The sequence below is a fragment of the Toxotes jaculatrix genome, chromosome 15 (assembly GCF_017976425.1).
Source record: "Toxotes jaculatrix isolate fToxJac2 chromosome 15, fToxJac2.pri, whole genome shotgun sequence".
NCBI classification, from domain to species: domain Eukaryota; kingdom Metazoa; phylum Chordata; class Actinopteri; family Toxotidae; genus Toxotes; species Toxotes jaculatrix.
Window position 1 is genome coordinate 14,692,110 of NC_054408.1, and position 18,261 is coordinate 14,710,370.

The 18,261-nt window shown below is 40.0% G+C and overlaps 1 protein-coding gene across 1 annotated transcript; it reads right to left on the reverse strand.

Moving 5' to 3' along the window:
- Nucleotides 1-549: 549 nt before the first annotated feature.
- Nucleotides 550-17,456, reverse strand: LOC121194382 (myc box-dependent-interacting protein 1). The gene is made up of 19 exons (XM_041057250.1): nucleotides 17,370-17,456; nucleotides 16,419-16,499; nucleotides 16,081-16,135; nucleotides 15,831-15,925; nucleotides 14,984-15,079; nucleotides 14,725-14,835; nucleotides 14,475-14,567; nucleotides 14,011-14,096; nucleotides 13,767-13,842; nucleotides 13,254-13,309; nucleotides 10,782-10,851; nucleotides 10,150-10,272; nucleotides 8,471-8,554; nucleotides 6,781-6,801; nucleotides 4,399-4,776; nucleotides 3,783-3,842; nucleotides 3,369-3,443; nucleotides 3,191-3,292; nucleotides 550-3,114 (listed from the first exon to the last, which is right to left on the reverse strand). Exons 1-19 carry the CDS (start codon nucleotides 17,454-17,456, stop codon nucleotides 3,013-3,015), a joined length of 1,851 nt encoding a protein of 616 aa, XP_040913184.1. The 3' UTR covers nucleotides 550-3,012.
- Between the last annotated feature and the right edge of the window lie 805 nt (nucleotides 17,457-18,261).

Below are 18,261 nucleotides of genomic sequence, written 5' to 3' on the forward strand. Positions count from 1 at the left end.
ACTCTGTGCATACAACTTGTATTTGAAACATAAAGTTGTTGTTTTTAAACCAGAACCACTCTGTGCATTATTTGCTCGCAGTAATTAAAAAAAAAGTTATATGCCGTACATTGTGGATCCAGAATGGATAACTGTGGTTACAGGGTGGGCTGCTGGTTGGTTTCAGTACCACGGACAGCAGCACACAGCAACACTCCTCTTCCCTCATCTTGATGCCCGAAAGTGTTTTCTTTTTTCCAGGATGGAGAGTTAGTCCTTGAACACAGCACACCCTGCTGGAGGCGTAAGTATCTGCAGAGAGGATGTTAAAAGAGCAGAAGCCACACATAAAAAAAGTGGTCAGCACATAGAGCAGGAAATGTTTTGTTTTGTTTTGGAGGAAAAAATAAGTACTGACTGGAGATGTTTTATCCATTTGTTCACATGCTGATTGAGCAAGAACAAGAGTCACAAATAATCAGTTAGCACAAGGAGAGTCTAAGTAATCTTTATTATTATCGGTCAGTTAGGTACAGGAAAAACCTTTTTGTTGTATCCCATAGCTCATTGCAGGAGACCGATCCACAAAGACAGATAGAGAACCAGACCCAGGTAAAACACTCACCAAGTTATACATAAAATTTGAAAGCAAAATGTGAGAGGTGATTGGTTTACCTGAATGTGCAGGTGATGTTCTCACATGTGAGGCTTTTTAAATACACATGAAAAATCATGCACATGTCAAGAAGTTAAAACACTGAAAATCATTAGAAAATTTGTCCACCTGAGTCTGGTGGTTTGAAATTTATCTCTATGTGTCCCGTCTCCGTGTAATCATGTTTAACTCCGTTTGGACCACGATACCCTGGCAACATTTTGAGGCAAAGCTGATGGACAACCAGCAATTATAATCAGGACTAATTTGAGGGGGAGCAGTGGAAAAACATACAGCCCACAACCCCCCTTACTAAGATTAAGAAAATAAAAAATAAAAGTTGCCTGTTTCAACTGCCTCAAAAGTGACCCAAGTATCATCGTCATAAATTAAGGGTGTTCACACAACAACACATGAGAAGTCAGCATGCTCACAGTAACTCACATACAGATATGAATGTCTTTATAGAATATGTATCTGTCATCACAGCTTGGCAAAATTACACTTATACACAACAAATGCACAATAACACCTGGAACCATAATACCAGCCAGTGGAAAAAGACCCAAATATTTGAGTTGTCTTTGTCAGGTCAGAAAAGCTTCCTGTAAAACGGACGGCCTCATCCCCTGGTAAGTGGTGGTGGTGGTATCGTCCAATAACAATAGCCTATAGATAAAGAATTTATGTTTCCAAACAACCCATAAACACACACACATACACACAGGTACAATCGCACATACATACATTTTCTCTCACACTTATTACATGTTAATAACATCATGAGAAATGTGAATCTCTTTTGAGTCAGTGACTGAATGAATGACAGAATATTAGATAGTTTTAACTACCTACAGTATGCGGCTATGTTGAGAGCAGTAAACCTGACAGAAGTACAAAACACTCCATACCATCCTCAGTTGGCAATTATTTTTGACATAGTTACATTAGGCTATATGTAATCATTGCTCGGCAGCATATAAAAATAAAAGAAGTTGCTCTGGTGCATATTCTGAATCATCTGCATTTGAGTTAAATTGTCTATATGCAAACAGAAGGAACTGTTTTCGGCACACTTTTTTTTTTTTTTTTTTTTAAACGAATGAGGCTGGCTCAGTTTTTATATATTGATTAGTATCAGGGAGTAACTGTAACTGTATCTGCCTAACTATTATACAACCAGTAGCAGCTTCTCATTGGTGTAGTTTGTTGGCTTGCTTTTTAGCAAGCTACTAACTAATGCATATTTGGAATCCCTTGTGAAAAGATGACTGTCAAAACACACACACCTGTCAAAAAATAATTCAGACAGCCATGTTTCTTTTCTGCTCTATAGGGCTCTGAGACCAGTTTTTAAAACATTTTCATACTGAATTCCTGCTGTCACTTTAACTAGGCTGGTGTTTGATGACCAGATCACTGCATAAGATTTAACAACACCTACACTCTACCTACACCACCATAGAATCTAAACTAATACAACAACCAAGGGCCCATGTTTCACAAGTCAATAATTAAAGTAGGTATAAAGGATTGGCTGGATGTGTCCAAAAGGCATTGTGTCAGAAGTGTGATCACCAGTCTGAGAACGCCAGGACTAATTAAATATGTGCAGTTTAGATGATTAGACTTTGGCACCTTGTGTGCTCAAAGGCCTTTCTGCAGACAGACTGAGGTTAAGTTGCCACCAGCTAGGACTTTTTAAACATAGTCAAGGCTCTACTCAGTGTGTGTTGGTGGCCTTTCAGCCTGGTTTTAGCAATTATACCCCTCAACCTTTGTGACACTGATTTTATATATATATATATATATATATATATACACACATGTTCATGTGTGTGAGGGATACTCTGCTACACTTGGCATTGTCTCAATAACTTCAAACAGTTCTCAATCTCTCAGTATCAGATGAACAACAGCACGCCTCAAAAGACATTTTCTCTGTTATGGTGGTGAAATATTCCTTGGAGAGTGTATGATGAGACATAAAAATAAAACATTAGAATGAAATTACAGTGGTAGCCATTGCAGAGTACCCCATCCCTGCATCAAACCTGTATAATCAGGATTCTCTAATAATTTCCTCTGTTATGGAGTAGCAACATAGCAGCATGACAAACTGGCACCTGTGAAATGGCTACGTACATCTGTAATTTGTAAATGTTGGCGGAAATCCACAGAAATGCCAAGATCCACTTTTAGCACAGTGTAGCAGACCTTAGAAATGCATGGTTTCAGCCAGGGCTGTGACAGCTCTGCTTCTATGGCCAAAGTCCTAGTAAAGATACAGTATCAGGGCAAGAGAAGGTATGAAGGATAGAGGCAAGAAGAGGAGAGACATAAAAAGAGAAGCTGGAATGACGTCTGGTCCACCTCATTCACAGCCTCTGGGTGAAGTTTTCGGGGAATACTCCTTTAGTGGCATTTTCTTTGTTCTGCTGCCAGTCGACCTGCTTCATTCCCATCAGCCAGCCCTCATCCTAAACACACAGAGCAAATAATCAACTCACCGTCACTGTGACACAACAGAGCACACCTGTGTGTGTGTGTGTGTACCTGTTCTTCAGGGTTGTCAAAGAGGACTACTAGCACAACATCACCAGCCTTCATCTCCAGTTCATCTGTGTCGTTGGCAGCATAATCATGCATCACTTGGACCTGTATCATATAAATACTAACATGAATTAGATGTGCAGGACATTAAAGTATTTTTCTGTCTTGTATCCTGATTTACCTTGAACATGAAGCCAGGGGGCATTTCTTCAGACTCTGTTGCTGCTTCTGTTGATTCTTCTGCTACAGCAGGTGTCTAGACAACAAAAAGAGGCATGGTTTGACAAGATGTTCACACTGCAACACTTCTAAATCTTTTAAGACACATAATTGAACCTTTTAAGGCTTATTTCTTAAAAGATGAGAAAGAAAATCCACAAATTCTATATCTAAAATTCTTTATTTGGGTTAAGACGGAATGACTGGATAAGGTGGATTTTTGTGTGGTATCTCAAACCTTCAAAAGATTCCTAATTTAATTACAGTTAAAACATAACCATCTGCAATGTTTTTCAAAATTCATATAGTTTGTTTTTATTGCTTTGCTGCTGTTTTGGGAAAAAAAAACCCAAAGCATTACATTAATATCACTCACCTCTTCTGGCGCTGTTTCTTCTGGTGTTGCTGCAGCAGCAGCAGCAGCTGCAGACTCATCCTGAGAGCAGAGAGACATCGAGAAATAACAGAGAAAGGTTAGAGAATGAGACATAAGAATCGTAAATAAGGAGGTGGGAAGAATTAAAGACAGAAGAACAGACAGACAAGACAAAGACAGACGAAAATACAAGCAGCACAGCCTGAACAGCAAAGTCATAGTTAATGCAGGCATGTTGTTGTTAGACAGCAGGATTAGATACTACTGCACAGTCGCTGTAAAGATAAAGCTTTTGCACAGGACACTGTGTGTGTATAGACTTGTGATTAGCAGTGACTGGGATTAATTGCATACACTGAGAAGCAGATGTCTCCATTCTTTTCTTTCCCTCGACAATTAGTTTCCATCTCGCCCTCTGTGTCACACTTGATGCATCCATGCTGCTGGCTCAGATGCATCCTAAATCTTTCCATCTCAAGATTTCTCCATCTTTCATTTACAGTTTCTCTCTCTATCATGTTTCTTTCCCATGCTCAAACCTCCTCCTCAAGAGTTGATGCATCCACAGTTTTCATCCAGATGCATCTGTCTGCGTTTTTTTTTTCTCCTTGGTTACCTGACCCTCTTCATTATCCAACGTGGCGTCAGCTGGGGTGGCTTCTTCCTCAGCGGTGTCAGCTGGAGCCTCAGCTGTAGGTGTGGCAGGCACCTCTGTGACTGGCTGGCTCTCATCATCACCCCAGCCTTCCTGAGCCGCAGCCACAGGGTCATCACCAACCGGCTGGCGCCCATCATCCCCCCATCCCTCTTGAGCCGCAGCCACAGGGTCGTAACAAACTGGCTGAGATCCGTCATCCCCCCAGCCCTCCTTGGAAGCTGCTATGGGGTCATAGCGGATGGGCTGAGAACCATCATCCCCCCAGGCCTGTGCAGCAGCAGCTACGGGGTCATAGTGCTCCTGGATGTTCTGTTCCTGGGCATCACTGTCCTCAGGCTGAGGGACAAGGGTCAGGTTTCAAGGGATCAGAGGTCATAAGAGATATTTTACCTTATGGGGGTTATTAAGGGATTTTGTAAATCAGATGGTTGAGAAAAAATTTATTGCAACAAAATAAAGTAAAATATTTTTGATGGGCAAGGGATTAGCAAATTGATAGGTATATTAAATGGGAACTAACCGGGTGCATGAGGGTTTGCTACCAGAATGGCAGGTTAGGGGTTCAGACATTAAAGGACCATACAAGTGATTTTGTACGTTTTATCCCATTAACTAAAAATTTGCGTTTGCTATATCTTATGCTGACCATATTCCATTACACCATTTTTGCCATACATGCAGCATGGCTCCTCCATCAGCAGCTTGTGTTTAGTGCTAATTAGAAAATGTTAGCATGCTAACATGTTAAAACAAGATGGTCAACATGGTAAACATTATACCTCTAATGATCAGCATGTTAGCATTGTGATTTATGAGCATGTTACCAAGGTGTTAGCATTCCACTCAAAGCACTGCTGTGACTACGTACAGTTTTACAGCCGTCTGAAAATGGTTGGCAGTGATGTAAAAAAGTTGCCTGATTAATTAAAGGGCTAAAACCTGCAAAACCATTAGAATGGTCTTTTAAGGGATTTGAACATGAATGAGGGTTTGGAGAGTTGGCATCAAGCTTTATTTAGATCAAACGTATTAGTTGTTTTTAGGGCAAAATTGAGCAGTTTTGCTATCATGAGCAGAAAGGAGGCTATGAAAGATGCCATGGACACCGATGGTAGGAGTTCAGCAGGAGATGTCAGCAAGGCATCATCACCACCATCACCATCATTATCATCATCATCATCATCATCATAAGACCCAAGAAGATTGATGCAGAAGGATGAACCTTTACAAAGAAGGTTCAGATTAAATCAAAAGACAAATGAAGATAAGGAAAGGTGGCACTAGAAGGCAGGAAAGAAAAACTAGTCAGCCTTTTCCCATCAGAAGATAGATGTCGGATCTTCTGTGCGTAGTTAGCAAGCATGGCTTATATTACCACGGCTATGTTCAGATGGAGAAAGAGGAAGGAAACTTTGTAAGAACAGAAGTGTCTTTTCTTTCTGAGCCATCAGTGCTTTGCCTCAAGCTCTGATACAGCAGGACTGTATGACTGTTGTGACACATCCATCTTACAGTGACAGGGATGAACAAAAGGTCAGGATGCCAAGTTGCAAGCAAGGCTTTGTGAAGTTGCCCACTAACTCTTCAGTCTCAGCTCTATACAACAATCCACTGCAAAGATGAGCAACTTCACTCAACTTTCATAACGCAACCGTTCTCTGTGCGTCACATGGACACTGTAACATGTAACATGTGAACATACAGGGATACAAGGGGAAACAGAAAGAAATTAGGTCAATTCAGTTGCTAATCATTCTACACAGATGAGATTTTGTGTGTACATCTGTACACATACTACAGTGTGTCGTATATCACTGTGCATCCTGCTTAACTCTTAAGAGAGCATTACATATGACACCGTTTCTGTTGATTAAATATTTAACTGTGTAAAATGTCCATTTCAAACTGAATTGACTTGATTCCCAAGTTCTATTTGTGCTGTACAACAATCTCTTCAGTGTTTAGTGTTATCACATCAAGCACTGCAGACACAAGGACAACGCACAAACAGATTTGGGACAGACAAACGAAAGAGGTCCATTTATGGAAAGATTGGTTATATACAGAAATGACCATTATAGAAGTCCCTGCCCAGCATGTGCTGCATTAGTAGAGCTGGACTTTCAAGCATCCTCTGGGTGTGTAGCAGCAAACACAATGAGAGTGGGGCTTGTATAATGGCAATATACATAAGTAAGTAAATGCAAACAAATGACAAATGAACTAATGGTAGTTATGAAGAGAAATAAGAATGCGCTGATAAAGATGATGATCATAATGACAAATATATTTTTATCATTATTTTTACACGTTTCTTTAGGCTGAGAATGATAAGCTTACCCATGAGTCCCAGTTTGCGGGCTGTGGAAAAGAGAGGAAGAAACAGAATGAGAACACAGAACAAAACTCAAAGTACAAAGTTCTCACTTATGCCCGCTGCATTCAATAAGACATTTCCAGTGCAGGTCCCATGCTCTTAACCTACAAGCCCATAGCAGAACAAGAGTACAGGCACTACTTGGTGATATAAATCTGAAGTAGCAGATTTCATCATATGTTTCTTGTACAAAAGCTAATTTTATTCAATATCAGTCTAATTCCCAGCAGCCAGGTAAAATAATTTCACTGGTATCTTAACACCAGAGGTGAAGAGCAAAGAAAACAATATCTTCTCATATGTCTTTCTCATAAACCAACTGAGATTATTATCTTGTGCTCACAGCAATAAGCTGCAGTGCTGAGTGATTTACAGTGTTTGTATTGCCCTGGGATTTCACCTCTGAGGCTATATATACATACAGGCTGATGTCCTACTCTCTGAAAGATGGAAGATGTATCTGCTGACTGAGAGGAAGACTACAGACGCTACCTAGGGCTGAAAAAATATTTTGAACCGCACTCTGCACATTTTCAGCGTAAAAAAAAATCTCAATTTTTTTGTATAAAAATGACTTGTAAAATTAATAACTACCTTAATATTAAAGGGCAGTGCTCTTTTTAGAGAAGACAGACAAAATATTTATTTGTCATGAAGTATGAGGGCTCTATCCACAAAAACTAAACATGAGCTTAACTGAGGTTTGGTTGTATTAGCAATACAGCAATTTTACATTTCTTATTTTTTTTATTAGACTCCCATATCATTGTCATGATATGTCATAACATGTTATTTTTTCAATTGATATAAATATGTACAATCTCTGGTTTTGATCTCTATCTACTCTTGGGGAAATTACCTATGTCTTTTGCATGTTTTAGCTTTTTTTTCCCACAATCACAGAATGAAAATTCACAAACACAAAAGACCTAACTATCTCACCTCACCCCATAAATTTTCATGACAGCACCAGTTTGCCTGCTACGTTAAGGCGTACAGTCGGCTATGTGCCATTCATCAGCCAGGTACTGGAATGCTACACTGCTGCTACACCTTCAGAGTAATGTGAGCAACTTTTAGTCTACTCAGCTGCAAGCTAAGACATAGTAAGCACAACTCAAGTTATTCCAGTATTTCGATTTACATTCTGCTGTACTTTTGTCCAGGTCTGAATAGAAAGAAGTCAGAGCAGAGCTATAAGTCCTACAGTTCATGCCATGAGTGATCTGTGGATTGTGCTGAAGCAGGAAGAAGTGGTCACTAGAGACAGTTTTCTACAGATCATCATGCCATCATCCACCTTCTGTTTGGAAAATTGTAAAGAAGCAGAGCAGGTAACACCTCAAACTATGCCAAACTTACCAAGTGATTTCATTTTGCATCCAGACTTAAGTTTATTTCAGATCATTTCAAGTCAAACAATTGCACTGGCAATTGGCAACATACTCTATCATCTATGGAACTGGAAACAGTCATACTACAGTGAAAGATCTGAACCCCAGAACTACAAATTAATGAAAAAGTTCATTTGCACTTAAATATCATGAAATGAACTTAAAAACGTTCTGAATAGAACATGAAATCTCTTGTCAAGCTTGGCATTTCTTGCAGTTGAGCGTCTATAACTATGTGTTCATGCCATGACTCATCCACCTGTGTGACCGTGGAGGCTTTGGTTGCTGCACCGAAAGAGTCCAGGTCCATGTCCAATAGGGTGCTCACTGCAGGACTGTCAAACTGATAACAACAGGAATAGGAGGGCTCATTGGCTAACTGACCGTAACAGCTGAGGTAAGGAAGTGGACAGAATAGAATAGAATAGAAAAGAGTTGAATAGGAGAACTAGGAGGAGGAGCAGGCCACACTGAAAAAAATGATTTGTTGAATTTACTCAATTTTAATATTGAAAGTGGTTGCACGCAATACACTCATCTAAATCTAGACATATTTTTTTTAAGTTGACTGCACTTAATATTTTTGAGTAATTTCAAATTAAATATATAAGCAGTTTCAGCACAAAAATTATGAGTATTTGTTACTCTGATTTCCTTAGTAATTCTAATTAAACCTATGTTTAATTTATTTAAATTCATTATGTAATTCACATATTGTGGTTACCTAATTTGTTATTGTGCTTTAAATTAAATTGTTTTATTCTGTATTTGTAAAATATGTTAATTCAATTCACAATTTTATTTAAAACAATCAAAATGCATATGTAGATGTGGGGGTGGCTGAGAAACCCAGTATACAACAATGAGTTGTATACTGGGTTCTCAAGAGCACTTCTCAAGAAGAATCAAAATAATACACAACAAAAGAATTCACTCTAAACTGCCCTTCTGGCTATACCCTTAAAGTTTGGGCCCATGGCAGGAGCTACAATCTGGAGCTGTGCTTCTCTCCTCTAGCCTCCGGCCACCAAAGCCTCCTCACTTTTAAACTGGTGGACTGCACCTTCTCAAGAAATGGATATCAATTATCTTTTCCAGCACACTTGCAATAATCCAAATATTAAATAACATATTATCAAATAGAAGTTCAGTTAAACTTACTTTAAAAACACATATTTCTTTTTAAACAAGATACTTATACAGGTAATTTCACCACAAAAGACAAAACACCCCTCCACCTCTACCACACTTGGTTTCTTCCTCTGTGAACCCCCCTATTTAACCAAATGGACCGCTCCAGCCCAGGTTTGGCTGTTCCTGGTCTGACAGAGGAAGGAGTGCAAGAAAGGAGACAGGTGTACACAATTTAAATTCAATAACTCAAATACACAATCACAGTGTGACTTCTCTCCTTCACCCCCTCCTCCAAATGTTCATACCACACACATCACCACCAGCAGTTCACACCAGGATCAACATTCTGATAAAATCTAACTGAGAAAGAGTGTGTAGCGCATGTGCCTTACTTTAGTGCACGGGGTCTCCCCGTGACAGTAGAATAAAACAATTTAATTTAATTTAATTTAAAGCACAATAACAAATTAGGTAACCACAATATATGAATTGAATTTCAATTTCAATATGAATTTAAGTAAATAAAACATGGGTTTAGTTAGAATTACTAAGGAAATCAGAGTAACAAATACTGTGCTGAAACTGCTTATATAATTTATTTGATTACTCAAAAATATTAAGTACAGTCAACTTAAAAATGTCTAGATTTAGATGAATGTATTGCGTGCAACCACTTTCAATACTGAAGTTGAATAAATTCAACAAAACATTTTTTTCAGTGCAGAGGAAGGAGTATTTAATAGTTCTGACCTGCACAGGAAAGGAGAAAGTTAAATGGCTATCCCACAGTTTGTGCTCACTGACCTCTGTAGGGGAAGTGACACTGATATCGGGAGTAGCTGCAGCATCAAACAGGTTGATGATGTTCTCTGTTTTCATCTCCTTAGACGGGGTCACCTTGGGTGGAGGAGGCACTGCTGGCTTTAGCTAGGATAGAGAAAAAAAAAAACAAAACATGGTTATGAAGTTGTGCCAGAAGACAAATGAATATGACTTCAGTGCTCTGAATTTACATTTTGTTTTCAGGTTTTGGATTTTGTGCAAAGATTTAATATGAGTCTATTGCAAAACTGAACAGTATACTTTTAATCAGCATTTTGAAAACCGAATTAGTATTTAGTTATTTCAAAGTTGTCTTTTTCACAATTCAATAAGAAAGTTTCAAATTGTCATTAATTGACAAATGCAAGTACCTGACCAGAATGAAAACTATATAATAAATGTAATAATATAATAAATGCTGAAAAACAAGTGTAGAATTCAAACTTATACAATAAACATATTTTGACTTGCTACAGAAGGAAAATAACAAGTATAACTGGTTACATAAAGATGGCTTCTACACGAAATGCAGCCATCATCAGTCACCAGTTAAAAAGACATAATTCAGTGGACTCTTGCATTTCTGAAATAAGAGCGTGTGTGTGTGTCTCTACCTTGGATGGAGATTTGGGGATTGGGGGTGGTCCTCCTGGCCTGAGAGTGTGGTTAGATGGTTCTTTGTCACTGGGTGAATGAGAGAGGGAGAGATGGAGAGCAAAGAAAATACAAACAGATTACAAAGAAAGTAGCAAGGTTGGCAAACGATACGAGAGAAGAGAGCAGCAAAGGTTAAAGATGGCAGCGGCTAAAAGCTAAAACACAACTAGAGAGAAGTTACAAGGCATGCTCTACAAGAATTCAAGTAGAAGCTGTCGTGGCAAGAGACATCATGCAAGAAAAGTGAGCTTTCCCTTCCCTCGATCCTTCCCATCCCATGCAAGCAGGCTCTATGCCTCCTGTAAATCCTCACACGCGAGCAGAGGCATTTGTTGTCATACAGATGATATTCTGAAGCTGACAAAAGCACACCCCAGATCTGCAGATATTTAAAGAGCTTGGAACATACCTGCAACTTATTGCTGCATGAGGCAATTTTGTACATTGGTGGGTTTAGATGGCAGTGATAGGTATTAAGGTATTGCATTACCAAAACTACATGACAAATCAAGCTCAGTGGACAAATACTCTAGACAAATACTCTGGTGCCCCAGAAGTCCAGGTGCCCCAAAAGCTCCAGGCTTATTGTGTGTCAGCAGGTTTGTGTTAATATATTTTTAACTTTCTCTGAGAACATGCAGCACTAAGAAATCATACTGGCATGATAATGGCCCTAAGGTGGGTCCTACTTTATTACATGATCTTGAGGCTTAATCTAGTTTTCATTATTTTATTTTTAATTCAGTTTTGTGGTTCTACCGTCTCTGTGTGAATGTGTTCGGTCAAATGATGAGACTACACAGAGAGGTGGAGTAGCAGGGGATTTGATAAGGGCCCAGCAACCAATTTTTACCAGGGGGCTCACAAGTGAATTAATCCAACGGTGTAACGGTTAACCAAAAATCTAACACAGAACACTTACTGTTTGTGTTTACTATTTATGTACTATTTGTGATTTCTGTTTACATGGGGATATTAAGGGAGAAAGAGTTAAATGGTCTCACAGTGGTAATTAAAGGAGAACTGTTGGGAGGCAGGACTAAAAAGGAACTTCATGCCTCAGTTAAGTGGAAATGAGATGCTATGAACCTTTTAGATTTGGACTGTATTATTAGGTAACAGTCTCACTTGGTGCAGCATTAAAGACACAGGTTTGCTCAGCTCTTGTATATCTGCAGCTCTGAGCGCACAACTCTCTGATCAGACCGTGTGTCTGTGAATTCACTTGCATAACCAAGCACTAGTAATCCCGGAAAACTTCCAAGCCTGCAGACTGACTGACAAACAGACAGCTGGACAGACACGTCAGTTGGACAGACAGACAAGAGTTGTGTCACCATGGTTACCACTGTTGCTGCCGGTTACCTCCTATTTGATCCTGACGATGAGGCGCCGCGGTTACCTGTCTTTCTGCAAGGGTGGGGGGGGGACTCCAGGTTAATGCATGTCATTTTGTCCATCTAGTCCTGTAGCTTAAAATGTTTGTGAAATGTAGTGTTTTAACCTACAGGTTTCAAATTTTCCAAAGAGAATCAGGAATGGAAATATCAACTTTCAACTTTAATCAGTAAAATAATCAGTTCAGTACTTTAGATCATTTCTTTAATGCCCTCTTCTACCATCTCTCCTTCACTAGCACTTCAGAAGCCAACAACGTATTCTGTTAATGTTCAACACAGAAAATGTATAATAAGTGGACAACTGTGTGGACCACTTCTCTATGGCTTGTTGCGCCAGCAGTCTAAGATGCTGCTTTTGTGATAGCATCTGTGGGCACTTCAAGTTCAAATGAAAGATTAAAAAAAAAAACACTTTGCGGGTTTCTACCTCTTGGGTAGAGTCCATTGAAAACAACCTCACCACTTAATTATACTGCTTTTTCTAACTTCTGATGCAAACCATTACAATCATCAAGCACGACGAGGTACGCCTCTCTAGAATTTCAAATATTTGCGAACATTTCTGAAAAGATTTATTTTTGCCCAAGTAGAAGTAGCCATAGACATACAACATAGCAAGTATTTTCTTTGCTAGCTAAGATGACCAACCACAGGGGCTGAATGATGAGGCCCTGCACTCTAAAAGGACTCCCAGGATTTCACACAAACAGCTGCTTTCAAGTAGACTAGGGGATTTTGTTTTAGAATGGCAAAACCCTGAGATTACTGGGTTTTTACCTCAGTGGAATATCAACAAAATAGAAAGGCAAAACCCTAACACAATGTCCAAGTACTGTCTGAAAAGCATTACTGTTGAGAAAAGGTTTATTGGTGTTTGCTTTTGTTGCTCATAACTTTCAATGGATTCCTGAAAAGATTTCTTGACATTTAATTCCATCTCTCACGAGCTACACAATGTATTGCAGGACACTCAGAAGTGGAAAGTTTTGCCATGAGAGAGTCTAAAATGATAGATCTTTGCTCACTAACCTGGTTGTGTCTGTTCCCTCCAATTTCTCCAAGACGTCATACAAATCCTGATCCAACTGCAGGGGAAGGAAAGAAGAGGGTGTAAGTTCTCAAACTGTATAAGTCACCCAAGATCTTGATTTGATTTCATTAAATCCCATGATCTTACACTGCTCTGACATAAACATTAACATAATCATATTATCCTTGTCTGTTTGCGACAGCTTGTCTTTATCATCATGTCCAAACCAGACAGTATTTGCAATTCTCAAGCTACAGCAGTATTACAGGGGATAATCCCACTGCAGTCAGTTAAAGCCCTATGTCCTAGTTTTGCTTAACAGGACCAAGAAATGAACTATAACAGAAGTTTACATTTTTAGATTAAATCACTGCCCCTGCTAATGTAGCCACCGGCACAGTTCGGCATTGTCAACATTTTCCATGAGCTGTTATCTGATATTTTCTGTCAGTTTGTTTTCTATGGTCTTTGTCTACATGCAGCACCACTGGAGGTCTATAGAAGAGTCTCACCCGGCTCATTTCCTTGTGAAACTTCTCCTCGAAACCCGCCAAACTCTGGAAGGTGCTGACGTAAAACCCAACACGACTAGAGTGAGAGACAAAGAGAGACAGTATTGACTGCATTACTGGCTTGACTTGGTTCAATATCCTGTGAGGGTAAATGTAGCACAGATGCACGTGAAATGTAATTATAGCATCTATCCATCAACACAAAAATCAGTTTGCACAGACACTCACACAAACAGATACACACCTGTTCCAGAGTGAAGGTAACTCCTCTTGCAAGTCAATATTAATTTCCTCAAACACCTTCTGGGCTCTCTCCAACTCCTCCTCAGCCTGAAAGACACACACACACACACACACACACAATGTGTTGGTACTACATATTAGGGTGTGTTTGATGTACTGTTGATAAGTTACAGGCAGTATGTGTGCGTTAAACATCCCCTGCTACTTATGATTATACTTCAACATATATTGGCTACAGATGTTGTTGTTTGTTGTTGTTATTTTCTTCTATGCCTTAACTAGATATTCAACAGTAGCAAGGAACCTGTGCAGAGAAAGAGAGCAATGACATGCCAAAAACTTCTCCAAACCGAGGACCTCCTTATGACATGCCATGTGTCTTTGACTGCCGGGCTACCAGGACACTCCTTATCACTTTGCCCTAGTCAGCAGACCTTGGAGAAGCACAATAAGATGGCTGTGTACCTGGTTCCTGGACAGACTGCTCTGGGCAACGTTGTGTGCAGACAAGATACCCTGAGCCCACCCGGGAGTGGCCCTCTCCAACAAAGACGAAGGCTGAAAGAGGGAGAACAAATTCATATATTATTAATTACACTTTAAATTGTGAGACAAATAATAAAATATAACTGTTAAGTTTTACATAAGTGTGATCATAAACAGCATCAGCAGTGTGCTACTACTTAGGTATCAAACTCTAATGTGTTTGATTTACCTTGGTAAGTTTAATGCCCCCGTCCTTTTTCTTGGTCTTGTGCGTAGCAGCGTAGTTGTGCCTGGCACTGTCGTAATCGACCAATTTCCTGTCCCTCTTAGCTATACGAGCCTGAAAGGAAAAGAAGAAGATAGGACAACAAATAATAGTTTTATTTAGTGTCTCTAAAGCCACGTTGCTGACACTGCATGAGGGCTCAGTGCTAATAATTTTAACCTGAGGTTATTACATTTCCACCATCCATGACCACACAGCTTACCTTGATATCAGGGAACTGGCCCAGGTAAGTATCCATGGAGATGAGAGCATGATCGACCAACTTCTGGTGGTAATCAGTCCACAGCACATCACAGTCCTGCGGCATAGATTAACATAATATCCCCATAAAGTTAATTCCTGTCGCTCTGTTGCTGTGTCTTGGCTCATGGTCTCGGTATCTAAATTAAGAATAAACTGAAACCCTTTTAACTAATTAAAGTGTTTGTAGCTTGTAGCTAGCTTGGGGTAGTTTCGTCAGACAAGAACCATTAATCCAAAAGTAATTTCAAGAGCAAACATAATAAAGGATAAAGGAGACACGAACAAAACAGATTTTCAGGCCTACGTCCTTCTATCCTCCATTATGCTCCCTCACAAAAAAAGAGCTGCTGGGATCCATAAGCTAATCAGGAGCCAAATACACACACATGCACAGTACACACTAGAGCTGAACTGAAATTGCGATTTCAGACAACGCGATCATGTGATCGCCAAAGATGCGGTTTATTGCAGTGCTACTGACTGACCCAGGATCTGCTGTGTCAACTGTTTTACACATAATGTAATTTTCTGTCATGTTTGTAAATATTACTGTACATTGTGAACATTGCACTGAAGCTTGATTTGAAGAAAATCATGAATCAAATCAAAATCGCAATATGTGCCAGAAAAATCGTAATTAGATCTTTTTCTAAAATCATTCAGCCCTAGTACACACACATTCAGCCAACTACTATACAATTTAGTAAAGTGGTTTTGACCTCTGTATGGAAGCCAGTTCGTCCTCACACTCTGACACATGCAGACAATCACTGTATGTTAAAGACATTTACAGAAGTGTTTCTGACCTCCACAATGGAATCCACTTCGTTTTTGCCGTACCATTCTGGCTCATACATGTCAGCCAGGCATGCCTGCAGGTTCTTGGAAGACTCATGCATGGCTGAGGACAAACACATGTACTGTACATTAATGGACATTTATATTTGCAGGACTGAAGTATGTATTTGTGTATGCACCATTGTGTCTACACGTGTGGTTTGAATGCATGAGTGTATTCATCATGTGTGTCTTTGCATGGGCTTGTGTGTGTGTCACCTTTCACTGCTTCCAGGTATGCTCTAAGGTCCCTCTGCAGTTTGCTGCCTTCAGCCTGTGGGTGAAACAGAAAACATGAGGCTTGGAACACAAAACACAAAGTGTGAGGAGACGAGTACAGAGAAGTCTGCTGAGGCAGAAAATGCATCTGACTCAGCAAAGTCAAACCTGTTTGAGCTAATGCAAACTTCAGTTAGTTTACGCAGAGAGTACATATATGACTAGAAAGTCAATCTAGATCTCCCAGTACAGTAGAGGTAACAGTAAAGTTGAATTTTGGGCAAACTGGAAACATGGCTCTGCCACAGCTCTGCCATGTGTCACTGGACTGCACTCACATATTGTTTGGTGAAGTTGATAACTCCCTCCTCAAAGGCAACATCTTTGGTCTCATCAGCTTTGCCAAGCTTCTGGAGAACCTGTTCACCAAACAAATAACGTTAGCGACAACATCAAGGGTGATTGTAGCAACTGATTCTACTCAGTTTTCAGTTTCTGAGATGAAAGACAAGAGGGCATTTTATCAGGGCAGTTAATTGGTCGTAAAAGCAGTATCTGACACTCACACACACACACACACACACACACATACACACACACAAACCTACAATGAAGTACTGTAGAAAGAAAATCTTGTTTAAAGTAATAAGTACATGAACAATGTCAGAAATTAGCCAGATCCACAGTGTACTGCACACTCTGGTATTTCTGCCACATTCACACATGTATAACGTACACTGGCTTGACAGAAGCATCATCATGTGTTTTCTCTGCTTCTGTTTAGCTCAACAGTGCATGGTGCATTTTGATAGACAAGTGGCGCCCTCTGCCATTTATTCTGCGCACAACCCGCAGGTGCATGAACGCATAGACTAGGCCCCATATTTACCACTTACATACATTGCAGCATGATCCTTTAAAACGATCCCGGTGCTAGCGAGTGGGCTGCAGTCATAATCTGTGGCAACCCGTCATTAAGATACCCAGGTATTCATTTAAATGCCAGAAGCACATCAGTCATCACTGAGGATCAGACTAAATTACGAGCAGGCCTACGGTGTATCTCTCCGCATTATGAGCGTGTCCGCTGCATGACATTGACTAAGGAAGGATCTATCTGAAGTGGGCATCCCCGTCCCAAAATACAGCTATACCCTGCTCTTTTTATTACGATGTCGTGATGCGACACTGCGCCTTGGTGGAGGATGCGGCACTGCTGCTTCGCAGCCCTTTAGGCCTGAAGCATCGTTTCCCCAACACACATTAAAACGTAAAGGAGAACCTCGTACCTTTTCTTGGGCTCTGGTTAGTTTTTTCTGGACGTTGCTGGCCACTTTCCCTGCAGTCAACCCTTTCCCCAAATTCAACTCAGCCATCTTGTAGCGTAGATCAGTCTTTGGATGCGAGAAGGAAGCAAATAAAAAATAATAACGATCGGATGGACCGCTACGGCGACGGTTGAAGCAAATTCATCAATGTCCAGTGGAGAAATAACGTAGATAAGTGTAATTATGTGACGTTATGGTGTATCTGTTGAATAATCTGAGTGCAGAAAGCTATAAGCTGTATTCTCTAATATTGAGCCGCTGCGCGCGCGTCCGTGACAGAGGAGGAGGATGCTGCGAGAGATGCTCTTAAAGGGACAGATCCTGCCGCGCGCACAGGAGGCAGTACATGAACTGGTCAAGCTAAACACACGAACACAATCAGGTGTTTCTGAAGAACGTGCTGTTTTTTAAAATATTTTCTGGTAATCTTTGTAACCAGTGATCATGAAGTCGTCTTAAAATGATAGATGTCTTTAATTCGCAAGAATAAATAAATAAATATCGTACTAAACATACATAACTCGCCAGGAGCGTACAGCGAGCAAGGTGCAACAAACAAACAGCTGGGCTAAGCCTACTCTCAAGCATGCTCTGTATTAACGCTTCAGACCTGTCTGTCTGCCTGATATGATATTTTAGCGACTTCGCAGTCCTAAGAGTCGCTGAGAGACAGAAGGATGGGCCCTATTGTCTGACGCGCTACCTAAAACAATCCACTGAGACTTCTAACCTAAATTTAACAGTTTATTAACAAACAAAAGACAATCAACCCATGATAACGTGCTCCAAAATATAACAAAAATAATCTCAGTGATCAAAGAAAATTAGCGGTCAACAAAAAATACGGCGTCCC